We start from the raw sequence: 18,533 nt of genomic DNA, 5'->3' as shown, positions 1-18,533 counted from the left end.
TCCGTATTTGGTGGTCACGGGCTCGAACCGTGGTCTAATCAAGAAGCATGTGCTACACACTGCTGCTCCTGCCCACCTGGCTATGGAGGCGCCATATCCGGCAATCTTCCACGATTAACGACTCCACTTTTCTGATCATGCTGTCATCAATGGATGAATGGCGATGACCTGAAATGGGCTCAGATTCGACTGATGTCCGACCACACCTGAACTATCTATGCCAGTGCTTCACAATGCAATAGGATGGGGCTTCATCCTTATATACAGCAGTCATCACCTCGTGGATTTCTTTAGGAGATTTCCCCTTCAAGAACAGATACCAGATTACAGCTCTGGCTTCAACTTTGTCCATGATGCTACTTTGTCACACGTTCAGCTCTGTAAAAGAAAAACAAATTAAGATGGCTGAAATTTTACATCTTGAATACAGAGATATGTATGATGCTACACACAAAATATCATGACTCTGCGATATGTGAAAGTAGGTGAGGGCGATTCTTTATTGAACCACCCTCAATACATCCTCAGATTTGTGGTGCAGGTAATCATCATCACATACTGAGATCACAAGTTTTGGTCTGACCACCAAGAATGGAGATCAGGACAACCAAAGTACAAAGAATATGGATGTTTAGTAATAATACAGATTTTCATTCTCAAATTTTTGCTGTAAACGATCCACACACATAGCAGAAATTATGAGGGTCTGACAAGTTTTGGTCTGACCACCTAGAATGGAGATCAGGACAACCAAAGTACAAAGAATATGGATGTTTAGTAATAATACAGATTTTCGTCCAAGTTTTTTTGTAAACCATCCACACATAGCAGAAATTATGAGGGTAATTCACATACTTCCTTTGCTTCTGCATAAACATTTTAATCATACAATGCTAAGCAAAACACAAAAAAAATTAACAATATGCAAAAAATATACAAATGAAGTGTACATATACTCATATTACAATTTTCTTCCCTTTACTGAAAGAGAATGATGGCAGACAGACAAACAAGTTAACTCTCATAAACAATATTGCTATCTATAACACATAAAAACAGTATTACTGATGTCATACAACAGATCACTGTCATATATATTTTGCTAAAATGTTTTTGCTAAAATTATGGCTAAACAGATAAACCTGTATATGTAAAATCACATGAATGTGTGTGAAATTTTAATAACTGTTTTTGAAATCTGCATAAAAATTGAGTGAAAAGAGTCGATATATTAGTGGAGGTAAAAATGACATTGGCTAGTGCTATCAACTTCCAAAACGAAAGTTAAAAGAATTAAATTGTATATAAAATAAATTTGCACATATGAGGGGAGGGAGTTCAAAGAAAAAAATTTCTGGTCCATTTTTCTGATCTCACCAGGCAAGTTACCCATCTCTGAACACTTTCAAAAAGCTCTTTAGGTGCGGTCTCCATACTTGAACACAGTATTCCAAGTGTGGTCTAACAAACTATGAATTTTTCCAAACTGTCAGCCTCAATCACCCATGCAGGTAACTTATTCCAGTAATTTATAGCTCACTTGGCTAAAATAAAACTTCCGGCAATCCAGTCTAAACACCACCCAACATAACTTCAATTTATAGCCCCCAGTTCTAGAATCATTTATAACCACGAAAATTTCATTCTCATTCATTTTACTTTTGCATCTCAGAGCCTTAAACACCTCAATCAAGTCTCATCTAAGGTGCCTAGTTTCCAAGCTGCACGTGCAACCCACATATGCAAAGTTTTTCCTCATTTGGACACATTTTTCCAATCTCACCAGGTGAGTTACCCATCTCTAACTCTTTCAATAAGCTCTTTAGGTGCAGTCTTCATACACAGTATTCCAAGTGTGGTCTAACAATAGCCTTATATAATGGGATGACCTTATCTATACTAGCAGATGTTCAATAAATCAATGATTGCACTCCATGGGCCTTCGTCGCAACCTGTCTACAATGCTCGGAGAACTGCATGTCATACCAAATTTCCAAATCGCTTTCTTCCACTACTGACTTTAGTTCAACTCCACTGAGTGTATATGTTATTTTTGGGTTAATTAGTGCAAGACCTTGCATTTTGCTGGATTAAAGCAGAGCTGCCACTTCATTGATCATCCCTGAAGTCCATCTGGGTCACTCTGAAGAAGCTCTGCTTGACGGTAATCATTAACTACTCTACCAATCTTTACATAATCAAAAACAACAGTGGTCCCAATACTGATCCTTGGGGAACCCCACTTCTTATATTAACCCAATCTGTATCACAACCTTCTGCCTCCTGCCCTGAAGCCCTCCTGTTATCCATCTAAGGATTTTCCCTCTGATTCCAACCTGTTCCAGCTTATAAAGTAAACACTCATTTGGGACTGAGTCAAATGCTTTGCTTGCTGAAATCTAAATAAACAATGTCAAAATTATCCCTAAATTCAGTTCACGAGTTACCCTGTCAAAATAGCTAACCAGATTTGTTAAACATGATTTTCCCTTTACGAAACCATACTGCATATCCTTCAGAATTCCATTTCTATCTAAATTATATAGAATTCCATCCTTGATCATTGCCTCCATGATTTTCCCTACTATTGAAGTTAGACTGACCTGTCACTAATTTTCCACTACACTGTTAGAATAGCCTTTATGTATTTGTGATACACTGGCAATATTCCAATCCAACAGAATCTCTCCAGAGTCCAATGATGCTCTGATAATTAGCCTTAATGGTTCAATGATCTCACTTGCCGCCTCCCTTAAAATTACAGGGTATATGCCATCAACCCCAGGGGCCTTACTCGCCTGTAGGCTCAAAAAGTTTTTTCATTAAATAATCATATGAAATTTCAGTATCATTAATTACATATTTTCAACTCCACTCCCATAATTTCTCATTGACATAAAGGGTTTTTCTTCTGTAAATATCAATGCAAAGTAATTGTTAAGTTCATCTGCAACATCATCTGGAGTATCTAATACTATCCCATGACCATTATACAGCGGTCTGATCTGGTTTGTCCTTCTCTTCTTTGCATTTATGTATGTGAAGAATTCCTTATCCCCTTCCCCCTTCTTTGCTCTCTTTGCCAGCGATTTCTCATAATCTGCCTTTGCCAGCCTAACCTTTTCTGTGGCACTATTACATATCACTTTGTAGCCATTATAGGCTTCAGTACTTTTTATTGCTCTAACTTTTCCATGCTGCCTTTTTCTGCTCAAGTAATCTGGCAACTTCATTATTCATCCAACTTGGAATCCTCCTCCTTGTGGAGTAATTTTTTAATGGTCAAGGCTTCTGTGATTAATGTTTTAAAGGTAGTAGTAGTAGTGGCATGTGATGCAAGAAAGCAAGTGTATGAGCTTACGCAACATCAGCCAAAAAAAAAAAAAAATCACACCATTTCCTCCAAATGCCTGACCAGTTTCTCCTTAAACTTATTTAACCTATCAACTTCCACAACAACAGATGGAAGTTTGTTCCAGCAATTAACCACCCGCTGGCTAAAGACAAATTTCCGCACATCTATTCTACATCTCTCTTTTCTTAATTTGAATTTATGCCCCCTTAGGTTCGTAATCTGAACAAGTAGAAGGATCCCATCAGAATTCAGCGTGCTCAACCCATTCAAGGCCTTATACACCTCAATCAGATCACCGGGCAGATGCCTAGTCTCCAGCCACTGCAAATTGCAGAACTCAAGCCTCTCTTGGTAAGAGGATCACTTCATTCCCCTCACCAATACCATAATTCAATTGTATTTGCTATATGTATGATATCTACCTTGTTAATAGAAGACATGTAATACCTTAAGCCAGTGGTTTTCAACCGGGGTGCCGCAACACCATTCTTGGGGTGCCATGTAATTGGGTTTAAGTTACTTAAAGTTATTATTATTATTTTGAAATTTATATATTTATTTCATTATAAAAGGATACAATATAAAGGGTACGGTACAATATCCATTGTACTGTATCTTTTTAATTTTGTGGTGACCTATAATTGATCTTTTTTTTAGTACCTCTATATAAAGAAGAAAATTATTATATAGGTATATATTAAAAGGTCTAAACTAAATTAAAAGGTATATATTAAAAGCCGATTAAAAGAAAAACCTGTGTTAGGTATTTATTTTTGCCTAGGGGTGCCGTGAAAAAATTACTGGGACGCTAAGGGTGCCGTGAACCGAGAAAGGTTGGGAACCTCTGCCTTAAGCCATTGTAATTTCTTTCCTGAAATTATAACTCATTCCTTTGCTTTTAACTACTGCTACCTCTCTCTTCATTATCCATAGTAGAACTCCATGATCACTTCCTGCTACTGGTTCCTGTACTGTCAGTCCTATTATGTCATCTAGTTCGTGGGTGATGATGAGGTCTAGAATATTCTTTTCCCCTAGTACTTTCCCAGACATCATGGTAAAATAACAATCATCAAGTTGATTAAAAATTTTGTCAATTTTCCTTCCCATTTGCTCCAATCAATTAGAGGCATATTAAAATCACCCATAATAAGACATTCACACTTACTCCCATTCCATTTGCATGTAGAGGCTCTAATCATAATCTTCACCATCACCTGGCCTTTAGATTACTCCCACTCTCAATTATACCTTTCCTTCCAACTATAACACACCATAGAGATTCTATACTAAAATGTGAAAAGTATGTATCTGGGAAAGCTTTCATTGCATTCAGGATGCTTTTGATATTGGCACAACATTTCCATAAGCCCTATTATGTCAGCATTATTTGTCATAACCAGCAGTTTGAATTCACTCATTTTATTGATGACACTTCTAACATTACTATATAGACAATTAAGACTTAAGTGTTCTTGTACAGTTAACTACCCTGATACACCACTTGAAGTTATTTAAGCTTCCCTGACATTAGAACATCTTGCTAAGATCTGTTGTGGTAATAAACAAGAACTCTTGAGATATGTGCAAAATTTACTTTGAACAATATTATCAGATAAAAGCATATCTATATTACCCTTGTTCCCCCCCTCACCCAAACCAGTAGTTTCACTGAACCTTTAAGGTATCCTTAATGATACTGGCAAAAATCTTGCACCACTCTTGTTTAAACGTATCCCATCTCTGCAAAACAGATTCTTTCTACCCACAAGTGCAACTGAAGCTGATAAAAATTTCCCCCAAAAGCCTTGCACAGTCCTTCAAATCTTGAGTTAGTCCACACGGCTTTCAGCATATAATCCCTCCTATCATGCCTGGGCAGAATTGCAGACACAGACATTCTGGGGCCGACCGGGCTAGGTAGGTGGGTAAAGTGCCTGCCTGGCAACACAAAGGTCGTGGGTTCAAATCCCACATCGGGCTTGGATCAGAGTAGAAAATGCAAAAACCTTGGGAGGTGCAATATGACCACAGAAGCCAATATGCCAACAACTAACAAAAAAAAAAAAAAAAAGAGGACATTCTGGCCTAACTCGTGAAATTTCTTCAACATAGTCCTATATTTGTCTAACAAATCGTCAGATCGTGTGTGCTTAATATCATTAGTCCCCAAATCAGTACACTCCGTACAATGGTGACAAAGAATAGAATCGCCAGGTTAGCTATGATTATCCACTAGGACTTGAAATACATGCCACAGATTCTGCAAACATTGAAATCACGATTCACCTGGAAATTGCCATCAGCTATTTCTGTATGAGTCGTGATACCATTTGACAAAGTGTTCAAAATGGACCTTGTCACAACCATTGTTAAATTTACTAAATATCACAGAAAAGAGCTTTTAAAAAATTATATTTATAATATTATAAAAATTTAAATTTACAAACTATTACAGAAAAAAAAAACTTATATCAAACTAAACTTTATAATATATTTAAGAAATTAATTAAAAGCAATTATCTAACCTGTCTAATCTCTATGCTCTCCCTGCACTTTAGACCCAGGAGCACTATGAAAATACATCTGCTCACTATGAATGCCAACAGAAGAATGAATGAATGAAGAATGAATTTTTGCCAACTCCCAATATACTTCCACACGCCAGTTTCGTAGAATTCCTCTTTACTGTCCTTCAAAGCGTGACTCAGCAGCAAAAAATGACCTCATAATGAGCAGCAAGGTGTTTTCCACAAAGTAAGGACTTCAGGGCAGGAAAGAGGAAGAAGTCCAACTGTGCAAGGTGAGGAAAATAAGCAGGATGCAGCAATATTTAAAAATCCACATTTCTGGGCACACCTCACTGCAGCATGTGAGGAATGTGGAGGGGCATTATTGGATCAAGCAATCATCTTTCCCTGTCTTTTTTCTTTCATAGCATTTCTCTTTTTTGATATTTTTTGGATTAACCGGGAAATTGATTATACGGGATTTTTTTTCCCCCATCTATCCCAGAAAATTGAGAATCTACTATAAATAATACATCAAAATTATTTTTTGATAATTTCAAAATATCAAATCAAACTGGTCCAAAGTTCTGCATTACTTCTTTAACCAATGATGCCATTATTTTCCTGGGAACAGAAGTTAAGCTAACAGGTTTGTAATTACTCGTGTCACCCTTTGAATCCTATGCGAATGTACCAAAAATTCAGAGATCTCCAGTCCACTGGGACCTCCACTTTATCCAAAGAGGCTCATATAATTATGGCTAAAGATTTGCTTATCTTCTCTGCTGTCTCCGTCAATATCATTGGATAGTTCCCATCCACCCCAGGTACCTTTCTTATGTTTAAATGCAACAATTTCTCTTTCACTTTCCTTTCAGTGAAAGAGAAATTGTTTAGCTGTCGTTAGAGTTCGATAAGGTTCTAGCATCCTCTTTCCTAAAGAATTGCTTATGTAGGTACAAAATGACTATTCAGTGTGTGTCACAAACCTGAGTAGGTTCTTCAACAGTAAAGCCATTGACTGTCAAGTGGACCAATGTAATTCAACCCCTTCCTTGTACTTCTAACTAGAGTGTGATGGGAGACTCTGAATCTTAGGTGCACAGAGAGAGAGATTGCATTGTTTTTCTATGAAGGTGTATCCGGGGGTCATAGGCTTCATCATAAAGGCCTTGGATTGGAGAAATACCAAAAACTCCCAGGTCCACAGAGCACCATACTGAATGACATTTAGCCATTCTAAAATGCTTCTCTTGCAGAATTACATATCACTGAACCATGAGCTAAGTGTGAGCAGTTAGAGACCTGTAAAAGTGTAGTAATCTATACTGATCAACTGCTCAATAACACGGACAAAAATGTCTAAAACAGTTAAACATGACCAAAGTATGTTTAACTGTTTTAGACAAGTAGTTGCAGGTGAGTGATAAGCACTTGGAAATTTAGCTTACTGTCTAATAACAGACTCAAAAATCTAAATGATATTAACTAGAGGTATTGAACTCTTGTTTCACTTTAGTTCAGGATCAGAGTGCAGAGAAGTTTCCTTGCAAAAGTGAGTGGTGGTAGAATTATTTTCTGCTTGTCAATGCTGTTTGTCAAACCACTGCATGAGGTCCAGGATTCAATTTTGGTTATGGCAAGTTGTAGTTGCCGTTTGATAGTATTCATGCTTTGCAACTGGTAAAAAAAAAAACAGTGAGGCTGTCTGCATATATGTAAGCTTCAACAATTTTAGGGATGTCTTGCACCACAGTGATTCAATTTGCAAATAAGGATGCATTGAGTATAGATCACTGTCATATTCCTTCGTCCCGAATATGACATGTAGAAAGTATTTTTTGATAGCAGAACTGAAAAGAGCATGGGTATAGGAAATTCTGAATTATTTCAGAGTGATGACCTCAGATGATAAAAGATCCATGGTGCCAGGTAGCACCAAATGCCTTTTCAATATCTAAGTTGACTATAATTCAGAACAATATGCAAAATGCCTATATTACTGGTCGTACAAAAGCCATACTTATTATCTGGTATTCTGGTTCAAGGATCCATGCTGGCCTTGAGTGAACCAACTTTCAAAAATTATTCCCATGCATTATTCTTTGCCTGATTTTAGTAGGGCAAGAACGAAAGAATCGCCGAAGGACAGAGGATAACTTACAGGTTAGTGAAAATGCATCATCTTAGTAATGATGCCAATTCTTTAGCTACTTTAGTAGTTTTCTGCATACTAAAATGTCACGGTTTTTTTTTTTTTTTTTTTTGTTTGTTAGTTGTTGGCGCATCAGCTTCTGTGGCCATAATGCACCTCCCAAAGTTTTTGCAGTACTTTGATCCAAGCCCGAGGCGGGATTCGAACCCGCGACCTTTGGGTTGCCAGGTAGGCACTTTACCCACCTGGCTAGCCCGGTCGGCATGTCACAGTTGCACTAACCGCTAAGACAGTTAACTTCTATGCAACCTGAGGCTTTAGGCTAAAATGCAGATAGAGGATAAGCATTTTTGGAGCAGATCCAATTAGAGAAAATTATAAGAGCACAAAGTCCTCTTCAAATAAGTGTTTCAGTATAATATAATTAATGCCAACTATTCCAGCAGCATTATTAGAAGATTTATTTAGATTCCTTAAGTTCTGTTAATGTAAAAGGTTCACTGTACAGAATCAATATATTAGCAGAACAATTCTGCTAATATATTGGCAACTCTTCAGGTGAAGACAGATCTTTCCTTATTCTGGCAGAAGGTTTGAAAGTGTGGTTGAAGGAATTTTCCATTTAGAGCTTGTACTCTTCCCCAGATGATCAGTGTTTCTGGTGTTATTGACACAAATGTGATTTGGCAATCAAGTTTTGTCTTTTGCCTTATTTGTCTTGCTTTAGCTTTAAGTCTTTTATATTTAATTAGATTACTGGTGGAAAGAAACTTATGAAAGCTATTCCAAGCACAGTTTCCTCATCTCTGGCTTCAGGGCAATCTATATTTCAACAGAGGTTTCGGTGGAAGCAACTACAAGGTTGTCATTTTGGAATGGAAGCTTTAGCTGCAGTTAATATCTGACTAGTAATGTAGCTGCATCATCATCATGGGTCGTTGGTGAGCATAAACAGTGTCTAAATGGACTTAGGTAGAGTAGATATCCCAATTTGCTTTGTTAAACTTCCATGTGGATTGTTGTCAGGAGATAGAGTTATCCATGTTTGTAACAAGCAAATGATTGGAAAGTAATTGTTGTGTAGGGGATTGTTTATCACTGATCATGTCATGCTTGGAAAATCTGATGGTGAGTGGATTGTGTATATATTTCCTTTCTATATTTACCTTGTAGGTAAATATAGAAGGGAGATCTAGAGTTTAATAGAGTTGGGCTGTTATAATTTAGAAATGCTTCAATCAATTTGCCTCTTTATGCCCATTGTAGACAACATCCATAATGGATGGTGGCTATTGAAGTCACCAAAGAGACAGATTGGAGTTGCATAATGAAATTGTCAAGTTCTGAATTGGGGAATGGTTGCAATGGAATATAAATGGAAACCATGGTAACTGATATGCCAATTGCAATACAACGTGCCACAGCTTCTAGGGCAGTATGCAACTGAATGCACATGAAGGGCATATTTCAGATAACAAGAACATGCTACTTCTCCATGGGCAGGAGACTGAGTTCCTGTCTCTTCTATACAGGTAGTAATTTGTAAATTTTGGTGAAGCTTGTGGTGATAAGAACACTTCCTGAAGACATAATTCTCTTAAATCATCAAAATTGCTGCTAAGTCCTCTGCATTTCCACTGCATGATGTTGGACATTGAGTCCACGGTGGCTTCTTTTGGCCCTGGACGGTTTATCCTTACCATACAGGTTAACAGTCCTGCCACAGTTAGTCAAACCAAAAAATTAAAGAAAAAGGTGTGTTCCTTTACTGAGCTCTCTTCTAAGTGCCTTTAAGGAAGTAGAACTACTTACTAACAAAAGTTAATAAATAACAGAGAAAACAAGGAAAACTGAGTCGCAGGAGTTTAAATGCTCTTTAAACACACACACACACACACACACACTTGGCCATGGAAAACACTCGGCACCTGGGGCCAGGGAAACCAATATGTACAGGCTAGCTTATCAACTATAGGTCCATGCACACTCATAGGTACCTACACAGCACTGCTCCTACTCTATTTCATCAATCACAGAGCACATTTTAACTCTATTAAAGATAGAGATCATGACATTTCTAGAGCAAGGGCAGTATGAGCAGGTGACCTACAACTTTGCTATCCATTCAAATTGGTCTCCACACAGTGGAGTTTTCTGGTATTTCTGGGCAATTTGCTATTGTTTCTATGCTCTTATATTTGATTTGTGAAACTCTCTTGTAAGAAACTCTAATCCACTATTTCCAGGATGAAGTCGCCCATTCCATTACTCCAGTGTAGGAGTAACCGAATTGCATTAAATGAACAGATTGTGGGGTTATATATTACATTAGTGAGACAACAAAGAGGTTGGAGATTGTATTTCTAAGCATGACAGGGATATATGCACAGCCAACTTTGAGATTAATGAATGCTCTACATTCTTTTAAGTTGATAATAGGGCACTCTGCCTAAAAGCTACTTCTTATTTTATTTTAGCACTTCTATTAATTAATCGTATCAGTTTTATCCTTACATTATTTGTATTCACTTTTATTCTATTTAGCACTTATTCTTGTTTATGTAAATATTATTTTTTATGGAAATTTTGATTTTAAATCTCACGTATGTCAGTCATTACAAGAAAATTTTCCAAAATGTTCAATACTAATGAATGTTATATTAAAAGTCATAAAAAATATAAGCCTATATAAGGTCAGGGACTTAGGTGTACTGTAATAAAATTTTATGAATATTCTGGCTGACAAAATTCATGTTACAGAAAAGAGCTCTAAAACGTTGCAGAAAGACTGACTACAGTGAGCTAAATATCGTTGACAGAAATAGACCCATCAAATCACAAATGATGATAACCTAAAGAAAAACTGTGTGAAGAGAGGGGGTCCGATCAAATTTGAAAAATACACTGGTTGATAAAATTCACATTAGATAAAGAGGCTCTACAGAGGTTGCAGAAAGACTGTCTACAGTGAACTTTAAGATGGCTGACAAAGCAGCCCCCTACAAATCACAAACTGCACTTCTTGGGCAAAGGCCTCAAGCTACGTGGGAGTTTACTAACATACAGGTTAGTGCAATCGCATCATTTTTATACGTACCAAACTACCCAAAACAGGTAAATGGCATCAATTATATTAGATTAGATAGATTTAATTATAATCTCATATTGTGAAAAACCTTCACAGCAAGTTGCCACGATATTGCACTACCTCAAATAAGTAATTCTTCACAAATGGAGAAGACTATTGTTACTTATTCTCGGTGGATACCACCACCCAGACTGTTTCAAGGCTTTTTGGCTGCTCTTCAATGGATGGGCAGGTACCTGATGTTGCAATCGTGACAACTCAGTTATGAAGTATAACTCCACAATACGAGAGATGCTTGAAGGTGTGTGTGTGTGTGTGTGTGTGTGTGTGTGTGTGTGTGTGTGTGTGTGCGCGCGCGCGCGATTCATAACTGAGTTGTCACGATTGCAACACCAGGTACCTCCTCATCCATTGAAGAGCAGCCAAAAAGCCTTGAAACAGTGCAGACTAGGGGTGGTATCAGCCGAGAATAAGTCACAATGCATACTCTTCTCCGTTGGTGAAGCGTTACTTATTGGAGGTAGTGCACTATCATGGCAACTGGGTGTGAAGGTTTTCACAATATGAGATATAATTAAAACAATGCCATTTATCTACTTTAGGTAGTTTGCTACGTATAAAAATGATGCAAATGCATTAACCTGTATGTCAGTAAACTGCACTTTTTGATGAACTAAAGAAATACATGGGCAAGGGAAGAGTTGGTTTTGCATTGCTTGCAAATTAATGTGATTTATAGGGCCCAGGTAGAGAATTCTGGAGAAAATCATCTAATTGAACTTATATAGGAGTTATCATTCATATGATGAATGATACTAATGGAATTTGCAGAAGATGGCCAGCTTTATAACAATCACTGAGGGTGGTAATACTGTCTAGAAATGTTGCCATTGACATTCATAATTATGATATTAATAAGACCAAGAGAATCCAGTTGATCGACACTAGAAAGAAATTTGTTTCCGATTCCAAAGAACACGATGCTACTGATTACAAAGGAGAACCTTCAAGTTCTCAACCACTTGGGGTGTTCAGATACTACTGGAAGTAACAACCTGCATACGCATAGCAACTGATCTGTGGATATTTACTGAGGAATCATTCCACCAGAAAGAAGAAAGGATGCTATTTGCATGACTATGTGAACATTCTTGTTAGAAAATAAAAATATAAATAAATAAAAAAGTTTTGTTTACTAATTTAATTTTGTTAACTAATTGTATTTCATTATCATGGGCACAGTCCTTTTGAAGCAAAATTGCCAGGTCGTTCAGATTCTGAATTATGCCTATGTTGGTTTAACACAGGATTCTATGCATTGCTATAGCAACATAAAGTTTACATTTTAAATATTTTTTTATACTAGGACAGAACAAGTCTACAATGTTATATTTTGTACAACATAAGTCTGATCTTTTTTCTAAATTAATAAATTAATATTAAGACAAATAGATTAAGATACTATAAAACAGTGAAGGCCTGCCTTCTTGTGGTAGAGGCAGGAATCCACAAAATTATTAAATACTTGCTTATGTGTTATTAATTTTGAACTTTTTTGTTGGCATATAGTGTAAAGATAAAATGTTAGTTGTAAGCAGAAAATGTATGTATGAGATTCGGTCACTACTGCAAATGGGTTTAAAATAAGCAGACTAATTTCCCCCACCATCCAACAGTTCCCTAAACCTTTATGGCCACCTCAATGATAAAATTTAACAATTATATTGTTAAATAAACAATGCTATTTAAGGTTCAATTCTATACTATTTCTTGGCATTATTTCAATGATGCTGAATAGTTCACAAAATGTCATGTTCCTGCTCATGTAAATACTGTTCTCAAAAAAAGTTGTGTAAGTGGATGTATATGTCAGCAGATGCTTTCATTTTATAAAATTAAATATTTAATTAATTATTGGTCTGCCTTCTGAATGCTTTCAAAATAAAAATTTATTCTTCATAGCAGTACCCATTATATTTAAAATGAAGTTATAGTTAATACTGCAAACTGAATAATTTTAAACTATTTCATGACTATTCCAAGGTTATTATAAGGTACATTTTATGCTTGCAAGAGGGAGTGAAAAAGATATGGCCATTCCGGGTACAGTTAACTCTCCAAATTTCAGCACCACTCTGAAAATTTGAAAAAATATAAACAATAAACTCTATAAACAAATATGGTATTTTCTAATAAAAAAATAGTGTCAGTAAATGATGGCTGGTGTTCAAAGAAGTAAAAAACATCACGAAACACACAACCTTTAAAGAATGATATAATTAATAAATAATACAGAAGAAAACACTACCTAGCTTATAACTACGTAATACTATCTGAGGTGAGCTTGGTCCACCTTCTGAATACAGGGCTTGAACAGTTGTTGAAATACCCAAAGGATCCAATCTGGATACAAGATGACCTCGAACCTATTTGAATTGTTAAGTGCAACAAAAACTAAACAAATTATAAAAAAAATTTTTTAAATTAAAAAAAAAAAAAAAAAAAGTAGAAGAAAAAGAAAATTTCTATAAAATTAAAAACAAATAATTTTTATGCATGAAAAAAAAAATTAGATTCCTTTCTTGGAATAACCATGGAAACTAAAGAAAAATAAATTTATAATTTAAACTTTAGCAACAATTCTTTTATCCAAATAGAATAAATGTATAATTTATAGATATGCTGCTGCTTTTTTGAAATTTGAATATGCAAAATCCGTAAATTAAATTTTTGCAATAATCAAAAAAGTTGCTCAAAACCTATTTGGTCAGGAAAAAAAAGTCAGAATCACATTTTACAATCCCAGTCAACTGATAATTTAAAATAATATTTAAAGCACATGTGTGTTTAAAACAGTTATGAATATTTTTAACAGATAAAATCTCTATAAATATTTTTAATAAATTTATAAATATTTAAAAATCAATTATTTTTCATACTAAACTCTGGTTGAAAGTGCATATTTATCCTATTTTTGTTCTAAACATTAAAAAAATTGAAAGAGGAGGGATGAAATTTCAAACAAAAAGAATTCTTGCAAGTAGAAAGTTTCAACTAAACGGCTTTATAAATGCATAGGGTTGAAGGATATGTAGTAATGAGTGTAGGGATAAACATATTAAAAAAGAAAAAAAAATAAAATAAAAAAAAAAATAAACAAAAACATTACAGTACACTGCAATGTTCCATACATTAGGCAACATTTTCAGGTCTCTGCCTCCTTCCTCATTAAAAAAAAAAAAAAATTATATATATAAATTTAACAATAAAATATTAATGAGTTCCTGATGTGAATGAACTATATCTTCCACAAAACAAAAATATCACTATGAAAAAATAAAACACTATGAACTCTATAAAAAGGGTGAATCAGATACTGGGTGACTTGTCACAACTACATAACTAAATACAATGTCATTATGTTCTACTGTCCTACAAATACCTGAAGGTCTGCTCCAGGAAGTCCTCACTTTGCTGAACACCTAGGAAGGAAATGCTGTGGTATTACCCGCAGTTTCTCAAAGTTGACTGACAGCTGTACAAACACTGTTATTATGGAGTTCTGGTTAGTCATTTTTTTTCCTGTAAATTCTAATAAAGTCTGGTGGCTCAGTAATACTATTATGGGATGATTTCCATCTGGGAAATAAACTTTTAACCATATTCTCTCTCTCTCTCTGGTGTAGTACATGTGCTTGTCTATCCCATTTCTCTCATCTCATCATTTGATGTTCAATTCTTCATTGAACATCAAACAGAAGAAAAGAGGTGGTATTTTCAAGTTCTTGTTGTCAGTGGACCTACATTATGCCTCTTTGCAATTTTGTTAACAATATCAACAATTGGCCGAAAGAAGGGAAATATAAATTATAGATAATTACTATTATCATCAGGGTGAGGGAGGGGGCAGAGTCCAGACTGTTTTATTAACTCTGTTAATGACTTCCCACAATAGTTATTGTAAATAAAGTTATTTTTGAAGGTTCATAAATGAGGTTATCTGGGAAGCATTTCTTAATGGTGAAGGTCATGCCCTTTATTAAAAAAGTTTTATAGAGCAGAAATGAATGGCATTATGATTAGCATGGATTGTTTTATTCAATGTACAGCAATGCACTTGGTCTATTGTTTGAAATGTCAATTTTGACATCTAGGAAGTGCAGTTTATTACTGTTAGTTTCAATGGAAAATTTTATACTCTTGTTCATGTTTATAAGTGGACATGAAAGGAGAAGAGCTCTCTTTGATTTTGGCTCCATAAAAATACAATCCACAGATCAGAGCCATAATTTAGTAGGGTGGAGTGGGGAAATGAAACTACCACTCATAAGGCTCGTGGGATAGAATTTTTCTCAGGGTGGTCTGTGCTTGTTAACAGGAGAGATTGCCTCTACAGGGGTGGGGATACACTTAAATAGAAGGGGTGCAAAAGTGTTTGCTGATGCTATCAAGGAGGCATTAGGTGGGTTGGAAAAATAGGGGGAAGCTAGCTTGGGGGAATTCACAAATTAAAGGTTAAAAGTACCCACAGGCAGATGTGAAAGTGATTCTTGCATTGCTTCTATTACAATGAGCAGCAGCCTAAAGTGGGAGGGGGGGGGTTGCTGGTTTCAGGGACTAGTGGGAGTGATCAAAAAACAAATAAATACATGGGCTGTGTTAGTGTAACTAAGAATAAGAATAGGTGCATGTATACTTGCCTGCACCAATGCTAGAAGTAGAGTAAATAAATTTAATGTATTTGAAGTGCTGGTCAAGCCATCAAAGGCGGATATCGTTGGGATAACAGAGCCTTGGTGTCACACAGATATAAGGAAGGCAGAATTGGAATTTGGGGAGTAATGTGTACATAAAGGGTAGACAGGACAGGAAGGGAGAAGGAGTTATGCTGTAAATTAAGAAAAGCATAAAATCTAAGGAAGAGCTTCCAGTTTTCATTGATGGGGAGTGCAATGTTGAGTCAGTTTTGTGTGACACTGGGAAATCAAAAATGAGAGTAGGAGTGTGTTACAGGCCTAATGAGTACAACAAACAATTGCACAGAGAAATAGAATGGGTCAGTAAATCAGACTGTATTAAAATGCAGGATTTTAATTTCCCAGATATTGAATGGAATTTGTCAATTGGTCACTTGCACACTAGCAAGACTGTTGTGCATTTATTGGATAATTGTTTTCTGCAACATCATATTCATGAGGCAACCAGAGAGGGTAATACTCATGATCTGTTTATCAGCAGTGATTATTCGTGCATTAAGAATTTGCAGATAAAGAAACCACTAGGTGGAAGTGATCACGTGTACTGATGTCGAATTTACATAAAGATATAATTACCATCATGGGTAAAGGGAAGGGTTTTTGCTTTCGTAACGGTGACTACAGTGGTCTCAGACAGTTTTTAAATCCCATATGATGATGTTACCAACAGAAAATTTTAAATGGGAAACATTACATTCAAAGAATTAATCTTGAAAGCTACTAGGCTTTTCATCACCGATTAAGAAATATTGTTCAAGGTTTATGCCTACATGGATGTCAGATGAACTAATGAGACATGGCAGAGAAGAAAAATGCATGGGATGCATATAAATTATCAGGCTACACAGAAGCCTATGGCAAATATAATGTAGTCTGTAATCAAGTCATAAAGGAGATTAGGCAAGCAAAGGCAGATTACAAGAAATCATTGGCAAAGGATGCTAAGAAAAACAGCAAGGACTTCTTTACTTCTAGAAGGAAGGGGATGAATCAGATTGATCCACTTGATGTTGATGGTTCAACTGTTAATGATCTTACTCAGATAGCTGATAAACTGAATGAGTATTTTCCATTTACATTCAAACAGGAGGAATTCTTTAGGGAAGTGAAGGATAGCAGCTTATTAAACAGGGAGCTTAATGACTTTGTAATAATTGAAAGCTGTTTGTTGTTGTTTGTTATTTGGTTTTTAGGAGCATTAGCAACTAAGGCCATATTGCTCCGGGGATATGCCGTGGTCATTCCCTGACCTTTCCGCATCCTCCGTATTTGGTGGGCACAGGCTCGAACCCCAGTCTAATCAAGAGGCGTGTGCTACGCACTGCTGCTCCTGCCCACCTGCCTACGGAGGTGCCATAATTGAAAGCAAAGCAGAGGAGAAATTGTTGAAGTTAAGCAGAAGAAAGCCACCTGGGGTGGATAGGATCTATCCAGTTATATTAAAAGAGGTGACAAAAGAAGTAAGCAAACCCTTAGCCATAATTATGAAAGCATTCTTGGACTCAGGAGAAGTCCCCACAGCATGGATATGTGCAAATGTATCCCCAATTGACAAAGTAGGATCAAAGGACAAAGTAACCAAGGACAATTACAGACCTGTTGGTTTAACTTCTGTTCCGGAGAAAAGAATGGAGTCACTGGTTAAAGAAGCACTGCAGGATTATCTAGACAAGACTGCAGTAATAATTCAGACAAAGCATGGGTTTGTTAATGGAAAGTCATATCTGACAAATTTGATTGGATATTATAATGTGGTTACAAAGGAATTGGATGCAAAAAATAATTTTGATATCATATACTTGGATTTCAGGAAAGCATTGATACTGTTGTGCATGGAAGACTACTGTAAAAAATTGGAGCAATATGGTATTAAGGGCAAGTTGCTACAATGGATAAAAGGGTGGTTGAGTGAGAGACGACAGAGCAGTAATCATTGGATTCTGCTCTTCATGGACTAATGTTATTTATTAGTGGAGTCCACCAGGGTTCGGTGTTGGGCCCCCTGTTGTTTTCTTTATTTATCAATGATACTGATGAAATTATATCAGGCTTATGCAAGTATGCAGATGATACAAATCTCGGCAGGGTTATTAATGGCAGTATGATACTGCAACAGGATCTAGAAAAGTTGAGCAGATGGGCTGAGAAGCAGCAACTGAAGTTTTAACATTGACAAATGCAAAGTACTGCATATTGGTAAAAGTAACCCCAGAGAAACGTACCAAATGTGTGGTACTACATTCAGAGTGGTAGAAAATGAAAAAGACCTGCTAGTAGGGAAAAGGAGGTGATTATCCCTTTGTATAAGTTAATGGTCAGGCCATGCCTTGAATACTGTGTACAGGTCTGGACACCTCATTTTAGGGAGGATGTAGAGTTCCTTGAACATGCACAGAGAAGGGCAACAAGATTGGTGAGGGGAACAAAGGTCCTCTTACCAAGAAAGACTTAAGTTCCACAAATTGCAGTGGCTGGAGACTAAGCACCTGTGAGGTGATCTGATCGATGTGTATAAGGCCTTAAATGGGTTGAGCACACTGAATTCTTCCGCTTGCTCAGATTATGGACTTGAGGCATAAATTCAAATTGAGGAAAGACAGTTGTAGAATAGATGTGAGGAAATTTGCCTTTAGCCAGCAGGTATTTGATTGCTGGAACAAACTTCCAT

At 36.3% G+C, this 18,533-nt stretch overlaps 1 protein-coding gene across 3 annotated transcripts in view; it reads right to left on the bottom strand.

The window, feature by feature from the left end:
• The window catches only part of LOC150081753 (2-oxoglutarate dehydrogenase complex component E1-like), a 1,213,922-nt gene that overhangs the window by 1,089,746 nt on the left and 105,643 nt on the right, over nucleotides 1-18,533 (bottom strand). For 2 of the 3 annotated variants that reach the window (XM_090378854.1, XM_090378852.1), the window contains exon 3: nucleotides 13,417-13,534. The exons of the other annotated variant lie outside the window; for it this stretch is intronic. In XM_090378854.1, the coding sequence (XP_090234980.1) occupies nucleotides 13,417-13,534 (118 nt within the window). The remainder of the gene's footprint in view (nucleotides 1-13,416; nucleotides 13,535-18,533) is intronic. 3 annotated transcript variants of the gene reach the window in all.

This window comes from Mastigoproctus giganteus, chromosome 8 (genome assembly GCF_048544385.1).
Source record: "Mastigoproctus giganteus isolate SK-2022 chromosome 8, ASM4854438v1, whole genome shotgun sequence".
NCBI lineage: Eukaryota > Metazoa > Arthropoda > Arachnida > Uropygi > Thelyphonidae > Mastigoproctus > Mastigoproctus giganteus.
Note: the sequence above shows the minus strand (reverse complement) of the source record. Positions and strands in the feature narration are given on the sequence as shown.